This window comes from Limulus polyphemus, unplaced genomic scaffold (genome assembly GCF_000517525.1).
Source record: "Limulus polyphemus unplaced genomic scaffold, Limulus_polyphemus-2.1.2 Scaffold8304, whole genome shotgun sequence".
In the NCBI taxonomy this organism is placed as follows: Eukaryota; Metazoa; Arthropoda; class Merostomata; order Xiphosura; family Limulidae; genus Limulus; species Limulus polyphemus.
In genome coordinates, this window is record NW_013673914.1 from 8,617 (window position 1) to 27,850 (window position 19,234).

Consider the following 19,234-nt stretch of genomic DNA (forward strand, 5'->3'; position numbering starts at 1 on the left):
AAAGGCAGCTTGTCATCACCACCCACCGCCAACTCTTGGGCTACTCTTTTACCAACGAATAGTGGGATTGACCGTCACATTATAACGCCCCCACGGCTGAAAGGGCGAGCATGTTTGGTGGTATGCGGATTCGAAAGCTAGAAGGAAGGCAACTAGTCAACAACACTTGGACTACTTTGAATAGTGAGATTTTACCATCATGCTTATAATGCACCCATGCAGAGATTATCATCTTATGGCAATGCTAACCAATAGACTAAACCAAGCCCATTTCTTTTCAGAATCACTGCTCATATTTGTTATGGTAAAGAATACTTCTGAGAATATTTTTCCAAAAGCCTCTTACTTTAGTTATCAAACAAGTAAAGCCTTAAAACAATGAGAGTCTTCCCATGAGTTAAATATAAATTTTATAAATTAAGGCATAACAGAATAGAGTAATTCAAAAGTGAACCTTGACAAAAGGATATAAATAATTACTTTACTAAATGTTAAAATGTTAAAACACATTATAAACAGTTTTCAAAACTACTAACAATTTGACTCTGCAGAACATATTTTTATCATTCATATGGAATTATTGTTAGATATTATAGACATTGTTATTAAAAATTTTTATTAATCATAAATACTTAAGATGATACACCTGTAACATTTTCCTTTTTTTTTATCCTGTAACACGGCAATTACCTTAATAAATTGAAAAATCTTCAGAAATTATATATTGGTTATGCACATTGTTTTAAAAGTATTTCACCTCTAATTCCATTCTTATCTGGAATTATAAGATAAATTTTCTGTTTTTATATAATCTATTTTGCATTTTTTTTGCTTATAAAGTGGTATATGTTCACTAAAAGTGAGTTCCAATATATATATTGTACATGGTACTTGAGAAGTATCTGACACATAAATAGTAAAGTTTTAAAAGTTCATGTATAAATCTACAAAAAGTTGATTGGTCAAAGTACTAGAATGTATGTTACATCTTGCTCTTACTAACGTTTAAGTTCTTATAATTATTAAATGCCCGGATAGACAAATAAAATTGGTGGAAACATTCTAAAACAAGAGCTTTATAAGACATTCAAACACTGAACAATTACATCTTCAAACTATTTTGAATAAGTATATCCTTAGAAAAGGAATTAAATTACCATAATTCAAAAAATTAATCACTAAGCAAAAATCAGGACATTTTAGGCACCTATTCTTCAGTCAAAATATAAATTGCTTTCAAGAAAGTTCATTAGCTACTTATTTATTAATGATTTAAACAAAGAATTCCTCAGAATATTAACCAGAGTGAGACTACATACTTAAATTTCACAATAGGGCAAACTACAGGTCCTTAGATTCATAGTCTGGCAGGTTAACCACACCCAGCTCTAAAAATACTTTAAAATTAAACATCATAAAAGATATTGTTGGATATCACATATGATTATTTGTACAATTAACAGCCCATCACTGATCTAAAGCAATTTGTAATTTGAGTGAACGGGAAAAAAAAAAGATAAATTTTCTTTTAATCAAATTTATATTTTACCATCATTCTTATAATTCTAACTTAATTGTAACAAGTTTTTAATGTTAAAATGTTACATCATACCACATAATTTCTGGAAATTGTAAGTTTAGTTAGTTAGGTAAAGATTTTTTTTTCATTATCCACTTAAAAGTTTGTGATAATTTTTAAATGGTTAGAAGTTGCAAAACTGCTGCTATTGTAAGCTATGCAATATTTTATGCTGTAAATTTTTTATATCTGCACTAAAATACTCACAACTTTGTTATATGCAAAACAAAAGTTTACTATGGTGTTACTTAATGGAATTTTCCTACTATTAATTCGATTACAACATACTTGGATTCTGAAAACTTACAAACTGTTGTCCACAACATGAAATCAATGGTGGTAGTAGAACAAAAATTTTGTTAGTTACATCAATACACAATAATTCATCAACTAATAACATTTTATACAATGTTTTCATAGCTCAAAGAACTCTAGGATGTGGAAAAAAATAATAATATAAAAATAATAATATACTGATGGAACTTTGCTTAAATATCATTCCAAAAATTTTCAAAAGTGTATCATTGGGGGATTTTAAATAGAATGAGTCATATGGTGTAATAAATATTTTTTCAAGACAAAGAAATAAAGCAACAGAAATAGCTATTTTCATCTCATTGAAGCAAAAGACAAATGTGAAAAAGCCAATTTTAAGATTGTTTTGTTTGTAGTTAAGCACAAAGCAACAAAATGGGTTATCTATGTTGTGCCCACCACAGGTATCAAAACTCAGTATTCAGCATTATAAGCCATCAAGCTTATTGCTGTGCCACTGGGAGACACCAACTTTAAGTATCCTGCACTTACATCTAATGGCCATTATTAGCATAAAATGTTACCAATAAACTAGATTTTTATCCAATTTTAATTGCATTTCTTTTCTGAAACATTTTAACTGTAAGGTTAGTTAGAACAATTGATTCCATTGGTGCATTTAGTCACATAAGAGTTCAAAAATGTTGACAACACTAAAAAAATATAAAAAACATGACTTTTAACATGATTTAAGGTTTATTTATTTATTTATCTAATTTTACCGATTACTAAGTAAAATCAAATGCAAGTTTGAGCTTAAGTTTATAAAATCTGCATTAAATGGTTTGAAAAATGTCTCACTATGGGAAAAAATAACTTCTAAGACTGTAAGATGGCACAAAAATAGTTATTTACTTAAAATAAAAAACTTTAATCAGAGATCTACTAATTAAAATGGAATGACTATAGAAATGAAAATGTTAATCAAGTATTTATCATTCATTACACAGCTATACTGCTCGTTAGAGTTCAGTTTTTCTTTCAATCTTAACTAAATCCACTTCAAATATTAGGGTGGCATCACCTGGAAAGACAAAACAGACATCCAAGATAAAAAAAATAAATAATAAACTGAGTTTTATCCATGAAATATTCTTTTTTTATTTACCAGCATCCTAATCCTAGACATCAACTGTTTGTAATTTCCCCTAAACTAACTGTCTTCTGGTTTTAAGTCTGGTTGATTTTTTAAACGATTTTTTCTTCAAACTATCCATGTACCAAATTGCTTATGGGTCTGCAACTTTGCTGACAGTTTCTAATAACATATGAAAAACAAAACATCTTAAACAAAAATACTATCAATATTACAATTAATCCCACTAATTGCTGCTGAAATCTAATTATACAAATGAGTGATTTCATCCAATTATTTTAGTCAGCCCTTTTTACCTTACAAAATGATGCAATATGTGGACCCCATCAATAATGAATGATATAAAAAACAAAACAGTAATTTTGGGGTTGATCTAAACGTTACAGTATATCAGTCGTTTGTTAAATCTTGTACGAGAAGAATAAAAATGCTTAGTTATGTGAACAAGAATATGTTTCGAAATTCTTATACTTTTTGTTACATACCGCTTTTAGGATTCACTGTAAAATTAATCACAAATTAAAGAGGGGTAACAATTTCACATCCAACTGCATGTTTTTATAATTTTCTGCAGATCCTTTACTAAACATATGGTATTACTAGCAATAACAAGCAATTAAATATACTTTTAACTACTTATTTTATAAGAACTAGTGAAATGTTTTGCAATGATAAAAACAGCATCTGTAATATTAACATTCTGTAAGTAATAATACCTTCATGATAATTAACAACATTACATAAAACGTTAACAATTTTATAAATTGAAAATGTATTTCCAATAATACTTACCTCCAGGGTTTTTTCCTTCGCCCATCTAAACATTGGTCTGATTTTTTTTTCCTTGCTCCAGTCTTTTATACCCCACTCAATTGTTCTTGGCAATATTTATCTCTTGATACTCTCCACCTACGTCAATGTGCCCTCTATCCCGGTACCGTATATAAGCACCTCATTCATATAACATTAGCACTTTTTCAAGACTGACTCAATCTCTAACACTTGCTCTTAGTGGGGAGGAGGGCAGGAGAGTGTGAGAAAAAGGTAAGTATTATTGGAAATATATTTTCAATTTAGGAAAATTTTAACTTCCAAAACATACCTCTGCTGATACTTATGGCTAGAATCCCACATTGAGAAGGTGGAGGGGCTTGTGAGGGCATTATCCATACAGAAAGAGTCTGCACAGATTATGGGTTTGCCAGTAGAAGATTGGCACCCCTAGTGGGGGAACCACACTACATCTACAACAGGTATGCTCTTCACCCAGAATTTTGTTTGTGTTTCATGGGCAGAATTGAGTGATCATCACTATAGGCCAGCCCCAACTAGATAGTCGAGGTTCCACTACTTGGGGTTGGAATTAAGGGGTCTTGATCCCTATATCACACATTGGTGGTTAGGGCAATTGAACTGCAACATGACAGATATATACTTGTGAGTAGATCCCAACTTGTAGCCATAGAGTGATGCGTTCTGAGCCACCTGAATCACGACGAGAAATTAAGCAACACCAAAGTGGACAAACGTTCTCCTCCACCCGAAGAAGCTCGAAAGGCAACACCCAAGGTTTGGAATTATGGTATTGTGTTAGCCTTACTCAACCAAAGGAATAGAACTCATCCAGTCTGGAATTATGAACATTCTCCTCACTCCCCAACCAAGTGAGCAAGGTACATTCATTTCATTTGCCCTGGAATTATGGGGAGGATGTGGAACAACTGTGCTCAACCAAGGACCCAGGATGGGATCACTCCACATTGGGAATTATGAGGAGATACTGGGCCCTTTTCCACGAACAATGTACTGAATCTATATTGGTCAAAAAGAAGAGCCAGGCACATCTCAATCAGATAGCTGAATATCAATTCTAAACCGGTATTATGAAAACGCTCCCGTGTAAGCTGGTGCCACTCTTACCGACATCTGGGAAAAACATCCAGGGAAGAGAGCCCACAACTTTGCCCTATTCTCAAAGAGTAGAGGAATTTACTCTAACACTTTGGAGAAAAAACCTCTGTCCACCATCCCAATGACTAGAAACCGGGTGTGTAGAATCAGCGGGGGGTTAATACACATTGGGGAGCCCTGAGGAACAGTGCTCTGGAAACAGTGCAGTAGGCGAACCAAGTTCCCTAAATTTTTAAAAGCAAACCGACCTTGACTTATTCAATCCAAAGATCGGTAGGGACGGGCAGGATTCCCTTATGCTTTACTCATGATAGTCCATCATAGAATAGTAATACCACCTGGTTAGCTCCTAGGTAGTCTTATGGAACACCTCATTTCCACAGAGTTTGTTGCAACCTATACAAAGTATATTGAATTAGTGGTTGCTAGTGTGGATGTGGTTTGATAAAAGTAAACCTGTCTCTGTCTGCCAGAGAGTGGAATCCTATGAAAACAAGGTAAGGGACCCTGTAAGTTAGAAATAAAAATACTCACACTACTGGATAGTCTAGCAGAATTGGTGAAGATAGCTACAGGGGGTAGGCAAAAACTCTCAGATCAAGAGACTGCCAGATCATGCAAATAAAGTGAGATAAAGGTATAAAGGGAAATTCACATACCAGTGGGCAATTCAACTGAGCAGCTAAGGACATAGAAAAGTGACAAATCAGATGAGATGCAACTCACAGAAGATTCTTTGCCTTCAAAGGGAGCCCAGAATAAAAATTATTGTCTAGTATCTCTAAAGGTATTAGTGCAGGCCACGTAACCCTCAAGACCCTAATTGATTATAACCAAGATTGCAATCTGATTGGACATAGAAGAGAGAAATGGTGAACAAATGAATCAGAGAAAAGGATTGAGCCTCTTTCCTGTCTGTTTGATATACAAGACTGTTTAGTCTAAGTGTTGTTATTTTGTGACTTAATATTTAATGATTGTTTAGTTTTTAAGACAGGAGTGTTGAACATGGATTATCTAAAATGTGTCAGATGTGACAGATTTCTTTAGGTAACTCTGTGTCAGTCATACGTTGTGTTTGCAATTACATTGTTGTCTAGGCTTTACTAATATTGTTGATGTCATGTTAGTCAAATCTTCGGAATTTTTGTCATTACCTTACAGTGCCACTCGCATAGTTTAGACAATTCGAGGCCTCAGTGAACAAGCTATACATATATATGTTGGTGACCGAATGAGAGCAAGTTAAGTGAAGTAAAGTGAAGAAAAAAGTGCAGTACAGTCAGAAAATTAGTTAGTGAAAGAAACTGTGAAGTTCGCCAACACATGTGAGTATTAGCCATAACAGGCGATATTTTAAAGTGAGTTTTACAGTTTAATAGAGATAAGGAGAATAATTTGTCTGGTCAAAGGGTGTTCTAAAGTAACTGAACCTATCTGTGTGGACATTGACAAAAAGGAGACAATTATTTAAAGTTCAGAATACAACTGTGACAACCCACGGGGTAACATAAGTGAGTTATTGTGATAAGAAGCAAAAAACAATTTGCCTTGTCAATTGGATTCTAAACTAATTGAATCAGTCTGTGTGAACTTTTGACAAGAAAAGAGAATTATTTAGAGTTTTAAATACAACTGGGATATCCTATAGTGTAAAGAATTTTTTGTAGATACTTTTAACTTGTTTTGAATATATTATTTTAAAACAAGTAGATTGTGTGCTGTCCATTTATTGTTTGAATTTATCGCCAACAAGTCACAGACACCTACTGTAGAAGAATCCTTAGCCCACATACACATAAAACCCTGACACTGGCTGATATGGTGTTGGGTAAGAACTGGTCTGAGGACACAGAAAGAATAAGAAAGTTGTCTGTGGACAATGCTAATCACACCAACTAGTGACATCCATAGGTCAGCAGTCACGAAAAATAAACTTGCAGGTAAAGGGGATACATGGCATATAAGTCAGGTTACAAACAGGTGTGGAGACAGAACACGTAATGCAACCTTAATATACCTGGTAGGTAACTGAAATGGTCATTTTGGACCGAGTACCCAAAGCAACTTGTGAAATCTGGAGAGTACTGGGGACTCAAAAAATGTGTAGTTACAATAATCAAATGGTAGTCAATATGGCTGCCTTAAACAAGGCAATTGTGGAAGATACAAAAACCTCTGCCAAAATGCCAGATAAAAAGAAAAAAAGTTATGGTTGATACTACTGATCGAAATGGGTTCGACCTCCTCTCAACACACCATTGCTAATATGAGAGTCATAATCATTGAAAATGTGCTTTTCAGACTAAGCAAAAACAGACAGATACATGGCAACCTCAAAAATTAAACCCCTATGCAGTGGGAAAGACAACATAACCTCTATACCAGAAGCTTGAGCTTCTGGATAGCCAGGTGTACCACCTCAGATCATGGCTACCTCCACAGAGAGAGCTTAAAAAAAGAAGTGGAAGAGTTGGACACCCCAGAAGCAGAAACATGTGTGTAGCAGCCAATTTGGTGCTATGAACAGGACTTGACAATGGGTTGGAATTAATCATATTTAGCACCCTGGGTAACATATGAAGTAGAGTGAAAGCTTAGAGTTGTAATCCCATCCCATCCTAATGGAATGCATCTATTGCCAAACCCCGAAGATGAGTTACTGGAAATCAAATTGTCAATAGTTCGGTGATCCAACTCACTAATTAGTGGCAAAATGAGTGTCAGTCCAACTGAATCTTGTGATGCAACATGTACTCTGTCAGGAGAATCTGTATGGATTGAGACAATTGACCTGCTACCACAGGCCTTCCCGTGGAACATGGCAAGCTAGCAGGGTGGTAAGACAGGAAAAATCCCGGGGCTCCTCCCACAATTCCAGGTACAGTAAAGAATCATTTTACAACTTACCATTATTTTTGCAATTATACAATCAAATGATAAAATAGCATGTTATTCTTCATTCAGCCAGGTATATGTTCTTATAGTTTACCAAATTATATACCAATATATGTTAGACTAAGCCTACTCATAAGTATTTTTGCTCAAGATGCATAGTAAAATATTTCCAAAACATACTTATCTGTGCTGACACTTAAGCTATTACTCGACCTCTAGGGGTAAATTGTCAAGTTTCACTTTGACAATTCCATGATGGTGTGTCATGTTTCTCATCAAGGAGGTATGTGGTCTTGGAATCCTTGTTTTTGAATTTTGGACTTCCTTTCTTACTTGACCCATATCCAAGATCTGATGGTATAACCAATTTCCGTTTCTCCCCTTCACACATTCTATAATATAAGATTAACTTCAAAAATGTGAAAACTAACTGCAAGGTTTGTAATTTCTAAAACCCTTACTTGTACTTCAAATATTAACTTAAATCAAGGTGAGATTACAGAGCAATTGATACGGGGCTCATACTAGGGCTTGCAGTTAAAAGCAACGTAAATTATTTCAAAATTAAACAGTGAATGGATCAATTCATACCAACAACTAGTTAAAAAAAATACATGTGGGGTCAGCCATTACATATGCACAGTTTTAAGCTCAATTTCTTCTAGGATGTTAATGTTACTTTTAGAATCTGTTTATGATTCACATGTTCCAACATTTGTAAATGTACCACTGACAGCTGAATACATAATGTCATCCTGTATGTATAAACTTCAATATTATACAAATGCATACAAACAAACTAAACAATACTTGTCTGAAATTATACTAGAAGAGCTTGAATTTTTAAAACCAACTCAAGTATTCAGTACCAGAACAATCTTTATTACCTAATATTACTTTCAGAATTTCTTCATTGATAAACTACAATATGTTTATGCTACACAGGTAAACAAAATAATCTTGAAGTGAACTTCCATCAAATGTTCTTTAGTTTTGATATGCAAATGAACAATTATAAATGAAAAATATGCATTATACCCAAGTAAACCTTGATCCCATCCTCGAATGACTTGACCTGATCCTAGAGTGAAAGTTAATGGCTGATCTCTTTTGTAGCTGCTGTCAAATTCTGTGCCATCTTCCAAAGTTCCCTACATATTAACCAAATTATACAAGTTCCTTACTTAAAATGTATTGTAAACTGTATAACTTTAATTTCACTTAAGAATATGTAGGTAAAGTTCTCTGTCTATCTTTCTCTCTTAAAAAAAATAAATTCTACAACTAGCTTTTTTTAATAGAAAAAACAAAAACATACTAGATATAATACTTGTACTTCAACTCATCCTTTTAACATTCTACTAAAGACTAGCTGACTTCTATCCTACCCTTAAAATTAATATTTTCTGCTCCTAGGTTCATCCAGTCAATACTAAGTCTATAGAACCATTCCAAAAAAATCAATAAGAAAGTGAAAAGTAATCCTATTTTAGACCAAGGCTTTCCAAGATCGTAATTAAAACTTTTAATATTACAGAAATCAAACAGTAAGTTTGTTCAAACTCATAAATTGCATCAACTACTCTATAATCTTGCTGTTCTTTAAACAGAAGTTTATGTTTAGATATAATAGCACATATTTTAAATCAAGAATTATTTTAACAGCCATCTTCTATGCTTTCACCAGTAAACCAATTTCCTTTCGAATGTAAGAAGAACAAAACAGACAGTATTTTACAGACATTAAAAGAGTGGGAGCCCTGGTAGTCATAATACAGCAGTGATTTGTGTTTGAAAAATGGACAAGGTCTGTTAGCATTTTTTCTTTCCCAGCTGTAGTTTCTGAGAGGTGTGAATGTTGTAGAGGATAGGAATGCAGTAAATAAAAGTGACACATTCAGAGCCACTCCCAAAAGTAGTTCCATTTGTGGTTAACTGTCAGTTAACACACCTATTATTTTAAACTGATAAAGTATCATCAAATTTTTGGAAACACTTTCAAAAAATGGTTTGTAATGATTATAAAATAGCAGAGACAAAAATATAGTTCATGCATTTGAGATCATTTGCTTGACTGAGAGATCAAACAAAGCATTGTACATATGCATAGCAATGGGGTCAATGAAGGTTTGTTTGTTTTAGAACAAAGCCACAAGAGGCTATCTGTTGTGTCCACAATGGGGAAATCGAAACATGGATTTTAGTGTTGCAAGTCCATAAACTTACCACTGTTCCACCAGAGGACTGAATGGAGATTTTAGTTAGTGTTGTCATGAGATGAAAATCTGTGGCAAGATTATTTCTAATATAATATTGTATTATTCTCATTCTTTCTAAATTTCTTCTGCAGCATGTAGAAATAGCAGGTGTCATGTCATTTACTGAAAAGGGCTGTAAAAAGTAGAGCTGGGCAATTAAATCAATTAACCAACACAATAAATTACCTGTGGACATTACTTAATACAAAAAAAAAAACCCAGCAAAACAAACACTCAAAATTATGATTAAATTGATTAATGTCAAAAAAACAATCAACTAATCAAAATTATTCTAGCTATTCAAATCTCATGCTAGAATAATCAATTAATAAATTTCACTAATTGCCTAGCTCTAACATGTAATCAGAATATTGCCAGTATGATTGATCATTATTTTCGATTATTCCAACTATCCAAGTATCATGAGAATAATTAATTAATTGAATGCAATTGACTAATGAGCCCAATGATAATTCAATTATAAAATTCCACTGTCATGTTCTAGTAAAAAGAATTAACAAAATAACATTTACAGACACTCATAGGTGCAACTGCAATGGTGGCTGTCAGAACAGAAGCACTGAACAGTCATTATGTAGTTTAAATAGACATCATGTCCATCCATTGTGTTGACACTGTATACAGCAGCAACTACAGTTTGAACAACAATTTCAACAGCAGCGTAAAGCACTGTCTAATGCCAAATTCCTGTAAAGGGCCTGCAATGGCTGCTCACTCCAGTGGAAATGTATATTCCCATGCAGTAACTAGTGCATGTCTATACTACATGCAATAAAAAAAATTGCAAAAATTAAGTATGATGTAGGTATGGCAATTCCAAAAAGTACAGAAACATGGTAGTGATGATTACAAAAAACTATACAAAAATCCCTACATAAATAGCCAGTAAGTACTGAGTCAGTCTTACAAGCTTATAGTTATTAGCCACTGTAAAACTGTATAGCACTACTCAGTTTAAATGCTTTTATTGAAACCTGAATTCATGCAAGTGACAGGAATTCAACATTTAGTTGGAGATAAAAGTAATTCTTGGAAAGATTTGGCTAGCTACGTAGTTATTTTTCTATGGTTTTGTGTATTCATCCCTACCTTGTTTCTATACTTTTTGGCATTACCATCCCTTCATCATAATTAATCTTTGCATTTTTTTTAAATATTGTTTACCCTCTGTTTTTAAACAATTTCATTGAAGTAGGTTGATAAATGAATATTTGTTTTATTTTTATAACCAAGTGGTAATATATACTGTTAAAATCATATCAGTTTTGTCAGTTTCTCTAATTTTTGATTACATTGGGGGGCCAGTGAAGCAGGAATAGTTCCTCCAGGATGGCACAAGTACCCCATGTTAGCTTATTCCTGCAGCACATTTTCAATACCCATGACTACATCTACTATCTAAAATTTTTTAAAAAAATCAGGAGATGGATATCTGAAATCTGATCGAAACTAGTGTCTTCTTTGTTTCATAGTGAAACAATTGTATCACACTGTATCGTCCAATGAATAAAAGACTAAAACTAAAACAGCATTCTCTGATATGTTTCTCTGGTTCAATTACACAGATACATACATACCAGGTTCTCCAGATTTCTAGGAGGTTAAGAGTCTATGCCCCAAAAATTTTGGACATTCTGCTACCAAACACTAAACTTGATCATTCTTACCTTAGAATTTATCTCGCATAATTAGCTTTTCTTCTCAGCAAAAACTAAAGATATATTTTATCTTCAAATATTTAATCTTTATTATCAATCTATTTCTTATTGACTAATACGTTAAAATACCAAAATTATGAGAATGTAAGAGAACTCTTATTTGCACCAATAACTAGATTAAATATTTTTTGCAAGGTACACACACACAGTACATATTACTTGTTAATAAGGCCCATCATATTAACATTATATAACCTCAATCTTTATGGCTAAATATATTATAGTGTTCATAATTGACATTTTTCAAAGATATTTGTTACAGTACTTAATTATGCATTAGTAAATAAACTTAATCATTCTCAAAATATAGGTTGAAAATGACATGAACTTGAGTATTAAAAAAACAACTCTCAAGTACATATTATAATATTAGAATTGTTACTTTTGCCAGTTAGATATGCAAGGTACATCAGTGATACAAAACAATTATGTCAGTAAAATTCTAATTCACTACACAATAAATAAGCTTACTGTAGCAAGTCGTCCAAAATTTCAAAAAAACGATTACCTACTCAGATTTTGGAACTGTATATTTGAATTCAAGACATTTGTGGGAAAACTATGATGATAATGAAGTTAAAAATAATTTATATGGATTAATATAATATTTTGTGAAATTTTTATGTGATTAACCAGACAGGATGGAACATATGTGAAATAACTTTTTTATGGACTTATTATAGTGTTTTTCTTGTTTTCAAGACAATGCCTCAAAACCAAGAAAAATAGTGTAAGTCCACAGAAAACTCAGGCCACTTAACTGAATAAATTTCAAAATAAAAAAAGTTTAGGAAGTGTTAATAACTTTAATATTATCAAACTTATTATATTATAATATTATATTATTAATATTATTTTAAAGTGAATTTGCTAGTATCATTTGTATTATTCCATTATCAAATAATTCACAGAATACCTTAAAAAATAACTGAAAATATTTAGGTACTGTTTAAGTATAAAAGTTCTGTCACATGTATCAATATGTTGAAATTAACCAGTGTTTACATACATTTTAAACACAAGGAAATGTAGAAAAATGTAGCATTTCTTAACTGCTTCTACATATACCTTTAACAAATGTAATAACTTAATTTTCATGTTGGCATACCTTATAATGCATATGAAGAACATCTCCTTTTCTAGATTTTTTGTCACATGTTTCGGGTCTCTTTTTTATACCTATCTGTAGCTTCTTAGGTTTTGAAGTTGTTGAGGAAGGTGTTGATGACTCATCACCAATGACCACAAACTCAACCAAACACAAAACCAAAATTCCCACAAGACAAAACTTTATAAACATTTCTTTGAGCGTCATTATTATAGTGCTGTAATGGAAAAAATTATATTATTATAATTTCCATGTAAGAATATTTTTAGTTGCAAGCCTTATGAAGAACAGATAAATATAATTGGATCTAGTTTAGCTATAACTAATTTTTTATTGAATGTTACAACATAAAACCAATAAATGTGCTACGCTAACGTGCAATATCTGCGATCATTTGACCACACAATAGCAAATCTACTGATCCTTGCTATTTTCTATCTTCTTTTACATATTTTTACCTTTTAATTTTAGATAACAATCTCATAAAAATTATTACATTCACTTCATCAAATTCCAATTTCCTAATTGTTTATGGTCAATCCATACGAGAAATACTTGAATACTAATATGATAGAAAAATCAAAGCATCAGAACAGAATCTATTATCTGTTAAATCAAACTTTACTATAAGAATAATGTCAATTTCATTACTTGTTGTGAATCATTTAAGCTATGAGAGGAGAAGTTAGAGATTAGATTTCTTTGGAAGGTACAAGAATTAAGGGAGACTTGATTCATATACTTAGTCATTTGGAGCTTTAACAGTTTTCCCACCAGTTGTCTGCTCAGGTAATGAAATAATAGGAAATTTAAACTTAGACACTAGAATTAATACGTTAAAGTATTTAAAATGTGGATAAAGATTTCTTTTATAATCAAATTATTTTTCAATTAGTTATAAAGTTACAGGATTTATCATTTTCCTAATCTTAAAATGTATTTCCAAACATACTTACCTCTGCTGACATTTATAGTTATTTCTCAATCTTTATCTTTGCCATCTAAACGTTGTGTTCGCTTGCTCCAGTCTTTTATACCCCACTTTTACACCGGCCCTCACACACCCTCTATTTGGGTACTGTATATAAGTAGAATCCCACATTGAGAAGGTGGAGGGGCATAGGTCATACAGAAAGCGTCTACACAGAACAAAGGTGTGCCACAAGAAATAGTACCCAAGCGTGGAAAACTGCACTACATCCAGAACAAATACCCTGGTATTCCTACCCCAAAAGAAAATCACCCAATCCATGAAGAGATGGATTTCCAGATGAGGAGGGGGTATCTGGGCCCCGATATTCGGGTTGTTCCAGTCAAGCCACCACTTGAGATCTGCAAAGTGTTTTCGAGCCAAGAAACTGCTTGATCCAAAGGATCAGTATGCATGAGCCACTGGTCACAATGTGAGCACTGAAGGGATCACATATGGGCCTGACCCAATGGCACGAGGGATTCTAGGGAAGCCCAAATCCCCAAAACAAACAGAATCATCCACGCAGTGGGAGAAGGTGATGTAAGCAAATGATTAATAATCCCTTCCATAGGGTGAAGTCCGAAGGGAGATGGTTGAGATGGTGAGAATGGATTTTTCAAACCTGATAATGAAGCCAGCCCTTCTGGCTGCAGAAATGAGAATCTGTTGATGTAGTTCAGCAACGTGACAGGGTGGTGCCGAAAGAAGTCAATCTTCCAAATAGTGATGTGTGCACAGACTCAGAAAATGGACATGCTGCTCACAGGCCCATACTACTTGGCAGAAATCATATGGTGCTGAATCAAGTCTAAATAGGAGAGCATGGAACTGCAACACCTGGTCCTTGTGCACAAAACATAAAAATCGAGGAGAAGACTGTTTAGGGGATGTGAAGGTAGGCACGAAGTTGAAGAAAAGATTCCATGGTAAAACAAGGAGGCTGTAGGAAGAGATTGAGATGAGACAGATCGATGATAGGATGCCAATCTCCAGTTTTCTTGGGCACCAAAATAGAGATAATAGAATCCTGGATGAACAGGATCGACCTTCTCAATGGGTAGTCCCTGACAATGCTGGCACCGTCCAGACATGTCTGAAGATCCCTGAGAATATGGATGGAACCGATTCTGTGAACCAATAGGATGAGGTGTCGAAGGTGGGGCCATGAGACACGATTGGTTGATCCTCCACAATTACATGTTGGAGTAGAAGAGAGGTAAGCCATCAACAACGATAAAGAAGGTTGCAAATGTGCCATATCAAATTAGGCTTCGAAAGTTTCAGGGACTCCATCAAACTAATAAGGCCGAAGAAAGGGTGCCTCCCAGAAATCATGAAGAGTAGTGGATGGCAAAAAAAAATACCCTCAAACAAGGCATCTCAGTTCAATAAGTCCCAGCCACAGACCAATCATGACATCAAGACAAGACCCGAAGAGGACAAACGAGCTATGGGGGTAACTAGTAAGGGTCCCAGTTCATCATTAAATTGATGAGAACAGCGTGATATGCTTCAGACAGGAAGGGAAGTATCACAATACAGTAGTGAGAGTCAAACGATTCCACAAAAGTAAAGAGTGATAACAGGTTCTAACCTGGAACCCCATAGATCCAACCATTTAGTACCCAAATATACTGTAGCTGGACAACAAGCCAGGGCATGTTGTTCTGATAAACGAAGGGGGCAAGGCATAGCAATACAATCTCGTAATTGCATTGCAAACTTCCAGGCATGCACAGCAATATCAGGGGAATGAAGAAAAACTAAGTAATCCTCCCCAAGATCTATCTGACAACAAGGCAGGGATAGACTCAACAGCAGCAGGGTTAATCCCCAAAATTTCACAGAATCACGTAACTAACTACAGAAAAAAGGGGCAGATGGTGGCTGATCAGCTAAGCCCACAGTAGAGGCAACACTAGTGAAAGAAGGAGCAGAAAACAAATGTCTAAATTCTCCCCAGTATGTTCAGGTTCATGATAAAAAGTGTTGTGCCTCAGGGGTTAGTCCTTTTCTTTTCTTATTTGCATCAATGATATTGACAGGGACATAATAAGTAAAGTTTGCTCACAACATTAAACTCTTGATTATTTATATCTGCACTGAGGATCTGAAGAACCACTTGAATCAACTGGTAAGTTGGACAAATAGTGATGCAAACTTTTAATTACTTCTTTAATATTCAACAGCAGAACTGAATCTTGGCATTGTTATAGATAAGTCACGCAAGCTACCAAGACAGTGATCTGTTGCCAACAATAAATAGAATTTAAGACTGCATTTATGGACATACTGATAATAAGTCAAAAGAGGTTATTGTCTTATTGTATAAAATACTAGTTAGGGCTAATTTGGAACACTGAGTTTTATTCTCATTATCTAAGAAAGAATACTTACAAATTTTAAGAGTTTAGAGGATAGCTCCTCAATGGTATCAGGAATATAAATTTTATCTTAGAAGGTTAGATTAAGATCTCTTAAAAGTTAAATTATTTTTTCTTTAGAAAAGAATATGAAGATGTGATCTTATTGAATTTCACAAGATTATCCAAGTAATCAATAATATAAAGGCTTCTGATTTATTTGTGCCAAATTATGAAGACAATAGGGTAAGGAAACACAAGTTTAAGATTCAAAAAATAAAGACAGGCTTGGCTTAAGCCTAGGTTACATTTTTCTAACAGGGTGATAAGCTATTTTTAATAAGATGTTATCAGTAGTATTGGAGAACAGCATCTCATAACAGTTTAAAAGTGCAAACTGATTTATTTTCATAATAATAAAGGGTATCATTTTTCTTCTACTTAAGGGTGTTTATGCAGAAATAGCTTTTAAAAACCAAATGATCCCTTGTTGTCCATATGTTGTGTTAGAATCTTTGTATTACAACTGGAAAATTAACTGATTACCCATGAGCATCAATTAAATTAATTAGTGTCACACAAAATGATTAATTGAAATTATGACTATAATGTCATGAACATAACTAATCAAAATTAGTATTTCAGATTATTACCATTCTTGATTATTCCAACTATCCAGTAATCAAAGTATTGTCAATATGATTTTCATCATTTTCAACTGATTCAGTTTTTCTTCTTAATTGATTAGTGTCACAACTCAAGAAAATAATAAAGTGATCAAAATTAGTGTTTTCAATTATTCTAACTATCTAAGACTTGCGAGAATAATAAATTAATTGATCGTAACCAATTAATGAGCCCACCAACTAATCAATTAACAAGTTACACTAATCATCCAGCTTTACTTTGTATAAGTGTTACTTTTTTTATATTTCATTTGTCCCTTCTTGTCTGTATGTCAAGTTAGTATCTGTGTATAAGAGTTACTATTTTTTATACACCTTATTTTTCATTTTAAAAGCAACATTTTTAATGTCTGGTGATCCTAATCTAGGCAACTAGTAATCAATAAGGGTACTATGATTAGTATGTCAGCAGAGGCAGTATTCATTAAAAAGAAGTGGTATGTGATGGAAACTGTTGAGACAGTTGTCTACCCAGTTGGCACATGAATATTCTCCTGCCTGTTACACTGAGAGTTACCTTTTCCTGCCAAAATGATGACTGAATATGCAGCCCAATTCAGGTGTTTTTACAATTGCAATATACAAAAAGTCATATGTAGCTGTGTACACACATAATGAAACAAAGTCTGCTGGAACTGATAGTTGTTTAACTACAGTCTTCTGCTCTTAGCTGTCACTAACACTCTCTTCTTTAGACTAACAAAACATATTTATATCAAGGACCCCTTAGTTTTTTTCAGCTTCCTGACTCATCTGTGAGAAAATAAAAATTTTAATTACACAAGCTTCTGATACTAATAACTTTTAAAAAACAGTGACAGTAGTCGATGTTAATATCAAAAAAAATAATAATAAGCCTAGTAGTTGTAGTGAGACCACTAGGAGTTTCTTACATTGAAATGAACATTACAAAAGTGTACTCGACACGTACAAGTAATAAATGTTCATTCTGAACAGTCATTATAATGATTATTATTGTCTTAACTATTAACAACTTTAAACCAATAAATTATATTAAATTACTCCCAATATAACTATATTATACTTATACAGTTTTATCCGTCGATAATTTAATTATTAATTATAATTAAGTTAATAATAATAGAAAAAGTTAAACTATTATAAGTAAAACTAAAAGCCAACGAACGATCACTTTTGTCCATAAAAAAAGTGAATAACATAAAAGAAATACTAGTAGGAATTTATGAAGTAATGTAAACATAAAACTTGAAAAAAGTACCTTCTGATTTCTAGAAACAATAGTTTATAGCAGCTTACCGGAATCGTTTACCAATATTAACTTTCAAATCGTGCTCAGCTAAGTCGTGTCACTTCTCTCTAATAGATATGTATACTTAAAACCGGCGCGTCCTCTATCACCTATAGATTTTACTTAACGATATGTGTGTGAATATAGTAGAAACAAATATAATATACAAAATATGAACTTAACAATATCATGCCTAAGTTGGCAAAAATTATCAACCCCACAAAACAATAAAATACAATCTAATTCAAATGCGCGCATAAACAAAACATACAAAAAGAAATGCCAAAATACCAATAGTCAGAATTAAGTGGTGTGTATAACTGCATACTAGTATTCAAACATCGTTGAAAATAGCCTGTCTTATCAATCATACCCAATGCGAGCGAGTGGAGATTCCAATCCGTCTCACACTATGACTAAGAAATTCCACTTCTGTGCACACGAATGTAGATTGTTCTGGTTTCTGTTTCAAGCCTGCTTTTTTGTTGTTCTTATGAAATATGATTTTCAGGTTCTCGGCCGAAGACTTAATTGTGCTACCAAACACTAAAATGTTGTCAACACAGAACAAACACTTCTCCCATTGCAACGCTTTCACCATAAACTTCATTAGCTTCTCACAAGTGGCAAGTAAATTACACTAATAGAATGACATCATGCAAAACTCACACAAGCCATCTCTTATGCTAAAATCATTCTCAGGTCTTCTCTCATCTAACTACTTGCCAGTATCTGTATGCTAGGTCTAATGCATTGTACAACCGAACCTCTTCCAATATGTTTATACATTTATCTGTTTGCAGAAATGAAAATGTGTCAATATGCAATACTGTGCTCACCCATCTAAAATAAATACAGAACCTTGGAATAACTTATTTCTTTCTGGTAGTCACTATATATATATATTGTTACGCCTCTGATTCGTTTGTTAATTTCCCGTAAAAATTCTTTCCGAAGAAACTTTAGCGATACAAGTCCTTTCTTAAATGAAATTAGTTTATTCTTTCTCAATACAACTTTGCAATACACTTAATTTCC

General features: G+C 33.3%; 1 protein-coding gene across 1 annotated transcript; it reads right to left on the reverse strand.

Moving 5' to 3' along the window:
• Nucleotides 1-1,060: 1,060 nt before the first annotated feature.
• On the reverse strand, nt 1,061-18,287 carry LOC106475256 (peptidyl-prolyl cis-trans isomerase FKBP2-like). Its single transcript, XM_013935956.2, has 5 exons — nt 18,205-18,287; nt 12,905-13,121; nt 8,838-8,950; nt 8,109-8,191; nt 1,061-2,924 (listed from the first exon to the last, which is right to left on the reverse strand). The coding sequence occupies exons 2-5, from the start codon at nt 13,109-13,111 to the stop codon at nt 2,857-2,859; spliced, it is 471 nt and encodes a 156-aa protein (XP_013791410.1). The 5' UTR covers nt 13,112-13,121; nt 18,205-18,287; the 3' UTR covers nt 1,061-2,856.
• Nucleotides 18,288-19,234: the final 947 nt, after the last annotated feature.

Excerpts from the sequence above, each read along its gene's own strand:
- LOC106475256 (XM_013935956.2), bottom strand. The coding sequence starts at position 13,111 with ATGACGCTCAAAGAAATGTTTATAAAGTTTTGTCTTGTGGGAATTTTG. Across the intron at positions 8,192-8,837 it reads TGGGATCAAGGTTTACTTGG|AATGTGTGAAGGGGAGAAAC; the intron begins GTATAATGCATA and ends CTTATATTATAG. Across the intron at positions 2,925-8,108 it reads GAAAGGAAGTCCAAAATTCA|TTCCAGGTGATGCCACCCTA; the intron begins AAAACAAGGATT and ends TCTGTTTTGTCT.